The 5,541-nt window shown below is 43.7% G+C and overlaps 1 protein-coding gene across 1 annotated transcript; it reads right to left on the bottom strand.

The window, feature by feature from the left end:
- Positions 1–2,246: 2,246 nt before the first annotated feature.
- LOC123759213 (dentin sialophosphoprotein-like) lies at positions 2,247–3,326 on the bottom strand. Its single transcript, XM_045744096.2, has one exon. The coding sequence runs from the start codon at positions 3,324–3,326 to the stop codon at positions 2,247–2,249; it is 1,080 nt and encodes a 359-aa protein (XP_045600052.2).
- Positions 3,327–5,541: the final 2,215 nt, after the last annotated feature.

The following is a 5,541-nucleotide window of genomic DNA, read 5'->3' on the forward strand; positions in this document are numbered from 1 at the left end:
GGTGAAATGCTATGCCCAAGATTACCATCCGAGTTGCCGTCGGGGAAGTGGCTCAAATAGCCTCGGCTATCACTTCCTTTTGACGGCCGTGATGGTCAAGCGGATTAAGGCGCCCTGTAGTTACCAGTTGCGTTGCTTCTGGGAGTATGGGTTCGAGTCACTTCTGGGGTGTGAGTTTTCATTCGCATATAGTCCTGGGGACCATTCAGGCTTGTTCGCATTTGTGTTCCTCACGTGTGCCCCAAAGAATGAGGTGATTTGGTGAAATGCTATGCCCAAGATTACCATCCGAGTTGCCGTCGGGGAAGTGGCTCAAATAGCCTCGGCTATCACTTCCTTTTGACGGCCGTGATGGTCAAGCGGATTAAGGCGCCCTGTAGTTACCAGTTGCGTTGCTTCTGGGAGTATGGGTTCGAGTCACTTCTGGGGTGTGAGTTTTCATTCGCATATAGTCCTGGGGACCATTCAGGCTTGTTCGCATTTGTGTTCCTCACGTGTGCCCCAAAGAATGAGGTGATTTGGTGAAATGCTATGCCCAAGATTACCATCCGAGTTGCCGTCGGGGAAGTGGCTCAAATAGCCTCGGCTATCACTTCCTTTTGACGGCCGTGATGGTCAAGCGGATTAAGGCGCCCTGTAGTTACCAGTTGCGTTGCTTCTGGGAGTATGGGTTCGAGTCACTTCTGGGGTGTGAGTTTTCATTCGCATATAGTCCTGGGGACCATTCAGGCTTGTTCGCATTTGTGTTCCTCACGTGTGCCCCAAAGAATGAGGTGATTTGGTGAAATGCTATGCCCAAGATTACCATCCGAGTTGCCGTCGGGGAAGTGGCTCAAATAGCCTCGGCTATCACTTCCTTTTGACGGCCGTGATGGTCAAGCGGATTAAGGCGCCCTGTAGTTACCAGTTGCGTTGCTTCTGGGAGTATGGGTTCGAGTCACTTCTGGGGTGTGAGTTTTCATTCATATATATATATATATATATATATATATATATATATATATATATATATATTATATATATAATGAGTACTACCATCTGGGTCCCCAGTTTGCAGGTGTTTGTTGCCCCGGTTCCGGATGTTATGGCGTCCCCGGTGGATGGACGGGACCCTTGGCGATGGGTGCTCTGGGAAGAGTTCAATGTACGGTTCCCGTGGGCCAGGTTCCCAGGCAAGTATGTACACTGATTTCCTGTGCAATTGCTCTATGACATGCTGTGTTCCCCTCTGGCTGTTTGTTTGCCCTCTTATATTATGTGCTTCTGCTTCTCCCTTTGTGCGTTTCTTTGCCGTGTGGCATATTAGTTTCAAGTGCTTGGCGTCACTCGTTTCGCGTTTTGGCTTGGCGTTTCGCCTTTCCTGGCTTCGTGATTCACCCTTCACGGGTACGCCGGGGCGCATCCAATCCCACGATCGTCGTCGCCCCTAACTCAACAACAACAACATATTAATATACGAAAGTACTTAAGGAAATTCCTGTTTCAATTCTTCCTCCGTGGTCTGTATATATATATATATATATATATATATATATATATATATATATATATATATATATATATATATATATATATATATATATATATATATATATTTATATATATATATATATATTTATATATATATATATAGGCACATGTTCAATCCAGGTAAAATAACGAACTGCAATATTTAATACAGATTTAATGTACTGAAATATAAAATATGTATAAAAACTCTTCCCGTTCTTCTCTCACTAACACAAAAAGAAGCATCGTTTCAACAACACAAATACGCCGAGTCATTCCTCAGAGCAATGTAAATAAGTTTGTTGAGAGAAGAAAGCATAATAAACGCGATTATTTGTGTAGCAGCGATGCTAGAGGGAGCGAAATAGTCTCCCCTTCCCCACTCCCTCTCTCTCTCTCTCTCTCTCTCTCTCTCTCTCTCTCTCTCTCTCTCACTAATTACGGCTCCACGGAAAATCTTGTATCCTCACATGCTTGCAGCATTTGTTCTGTTATTGCCTCAATTCCAACATTAAAAATATATTTACTTTTAGCAAGAAAAATAATTTTGTTTCATTTAATTTCTAGTTTTCTCGGCGCTCCAGAGTTAAAGTATAGAACAAATGTGCATTATAGATTGTCATGTGCACCCAGGTATCATATGAGGTGCTCCTCATGAACTGGCTACATGTCATCTTCACTTTCTTAGAAATACAAAGATTTTAATATAATTATTGTTTCAACATCACTAAGTTGTCTCATATGGACACCTTAGGAATGCAAATGTTTCCCGTACTGTCCGGAGTGTCCGTACTGCCCGGGGTGTCCATACTGCCCGGGGTGTCCGTACTGTCCGGAGTGTCCGTACTGCCCGGGGTGTCCGTACTGCCCGGCGTGTCCGTACTGTCCGGAGTGTCCGTACTGCCCGGGGTGTCCGTACAGCCCGGGGTGTCCATACTGTCCGGAGTGTCCGTACTGCCCGGGGTGTCCATACTGCCCGGGGTGTCCATACTGTCCGGGGTGTCCATACTGCCCGGGGTGTCCATACTGCCCAGGGTGTCCATACTGCCCGGGGTGTCCATACTGCCCGGGGTGTCCATACTGCCCGGGGTGTCCATACTGTCCGGAGTGTCCATACTGTCCGGGGTGTCTATACTGTCCGGGGTGTCCATACTGCCCGGGGTGTCCATACTGCCCGGGGTGTCCATACTGTCCGGGGTGTCTATACTGTCCGGGGTGTCCATACTGCCCGGGGTGTCCATACTGCCCGGGGTGTCCATACTGTCCGGGGTGTCCATACTGTCCGGGGTGTCCATACTGCCCGGGGTGTCCATACTGCCCGGGGTGTCCATACTGCCCGGGGTGTCCATACTGCCCGGGGTGTCCATACTGCCCGGGGTGTCCATACTGCCCGGGGTGTCTATACTGCCCGGGGTGTCCATACTGCCCGGGGTGTCTATACTGCCCGGGGTGTCCATACTGCCCGGGGTGTCCATACTGCCCGGGGTGTCCATACTGCCCGGGGTGTCCATACTGTCCGGGGTGTCCATACTGTCCGGGGTGTCCATACTGCCCGGGGTGTCCATACTACCCGGGGTGTCCATACTGCCCGGGGTGTCCATACTACCCGGGGTGTCCATACTACCCGGGGTGTCCATACTGTCCGGAGTGTCCATACTGCCCGGGGTGTCCATACTGTCCGGGGTGTCCATACTGCCCGGGGTGTCCATACTGTCCGGAGTGTCCATACTGCCCGGGGTGTCCATACTGTCCGGGGTGTCCATACTGTCCGGGGTGTCCATACTGCCCGGGGTGTCCATACTGTCCGGGGTGTCCATACTGCCCGGGGTGTCGGGAGAGTTTATACTCTACGGAGTTCATTCCCAAGCTTTCAGTCATTTCATATTCTGGTGTTTGTGTCTTGATTTTCAAGATAATTGGATCTTTTGCTTCCTCACTTTCTTTATAAGACAAACACCTTTAGGTAAAGTTCACTATAAACGTGACTTGTTTGAAATGATAAATAGTAGGAATAAAAATATTAAAATATTAAAAATAAGAATAAATAATATTAAAATTACCAGGAGAATGGTAGTTCTTCTACATACAGACAAAAATTTTGACGTTAATGGTGATATATAAGAATATAACCAAAACATATTTAACTACGTAGGTATACTTATATGACCTGATATTATGAACTTCATTTCAACAACGATGTCTGTTCTTGGAGTGTTACGAATCATAATTATCTTACATAAATTAACTAACGTAATTATACATAAATACTTAACATTAATTAGTTATTTGACCAATAACTCGAGCCACAGACAGCTTGCTGCAACATTTATATTATAATTATTTTTTCTTAAAAGCTAATGTGAACCACTACACAATCTTCATGTGCACTCTATATCATCGAGACTTAAAGTGTACTCTGTATCATTCAGACTCTAAAGTGTACTCTGTATCATTCAGACTCTAAAGTGTACTCTGTATCATTCAGACTCTAAAGAGTGCTCTGTATCATTCAGACTCGAAAGTGTACTCTGTATCATTCAGACTCTAAAGAGTACTCTGTATCATTCAGACTCTAAAGTGTACTCTGTATCATTCAGACTCTAAAGAGTACTCTATATCATTCAGACTCTAAAGTGTACTCTGTATCATTCAGACTCTAAAGTGTACTCTGTATCATTCAGACTCGAAAGTGTACTCTGTATCATTCAGACTCTAAAGAGTACTCTGTATCATTCAGACTCTAAAGTGTACTCTGTATCATTCAGACTCTAAAGTGTACTCTGTATCATTCAGACTCTAAAGTGTACTCTGTATCATTCAGACTCTAAAGAGTACTCTGTATCATTCAGACTCTAAAGTGTACTCTATATCATTCAGACTCTAAAGTGTACTCTGTATCATTCAGACTCTAAAGTGTACTCTGTATCATTCAGACTCTAAAGAGTACTCTGTATCATTCAGACTCTAAAGTGTACTCTGTATCATTCAGACTCTAAAGTGTACTCTGTATCATTCAGACTCTAAAGTGTACTCTGTATCATTCAGACTCTAAAGAGTACTCTGTATCATTCAGACTCGAAAGTGTACTCTGTATCATTCAGACTCTAAAGAGTACTCTGTATCATTCAGACTCTAAAGAGTACTCTGTATCATTCAGACTCGAAAGTGTACTCTGTATCATTCAGACTCGAAAGTGTACTCTATATCATTCAGACTCTAAAGTGTACTCTGTATCATTCAGACTCTAAAGTGTACTCTGTATCATTCAGACTCTAAAGTGTACTCTATATCATTCAGACTCTAAAGTGTACTCTGTATCATTCAGACTCGAAAGTGTACTCTGTATCATTCAGACTCTAAAGAGTACTCTGTATCATTCAGACTCGAAAGTGTACTCAGTATCATTCAGACTCTAAAGTGTACTCTGTATCATTCAGACTCTAAAGTGTACTCTGTATCATTCAGACTCGAAAGTGTACTCTGTATCATTCAGACTCTAAAGTGTACTCTGTATCATTCAGACTCGAAAGTGTACTCTGTATCATTCAGACTCTAAAGAGTACTCTGTATCATTCAGACTCTAAAGAGTACTCTGTATCATTCAGACTCTAAAGAGTACTCTGTATCATTCAGACTCTAAAGTGTACTCTGTATCATTCAGACTCTAAAGTGTACTCTGTATCATTCAGACTCTAAAGTGTACTCTGTATCATACAGACTCAGATGTGTACTCTGTATGATTCAGACTCAGAAGTGTACTCTGTATCATTCAGACTCAGAAGTGTACTCTGTATCATTCAGACTCAGAAGTGTACTCTGTATCATTCAGACTCTTAAACTAAAGTGCATCACCAATCTTGACATCATAAGCTTCTTATATGACTGGCAAAGAAATTTACAGATAGCAACCAAGAAATAAGAGTCAATTTGATGTCCCATGATGTCCCATAGTTCCACATGTGTAGGGCTGGTAGTTACTGATGTGTGGGGCTGGTAGTTACTGATGTGTGGGGCTGGTGGTTACTGATGTGT

This window comes from Procambarus clarkii, chromosome 15 (assembly GCF_040958095.1).
Source record: "Procambarus clarkii isolate CNS0578487 chromosome 15, FALCON_Pclarkii_2.0, whole genome shotgun sequence".
In the NCBI taxonomy this organism is placed as follows: domain Eukaryota; kingdom Metazoa; phylum Arthropoda; class Malacostraca; order Decapoda; family Cambaridae; genus Procambarus; species Procambarus clarkii.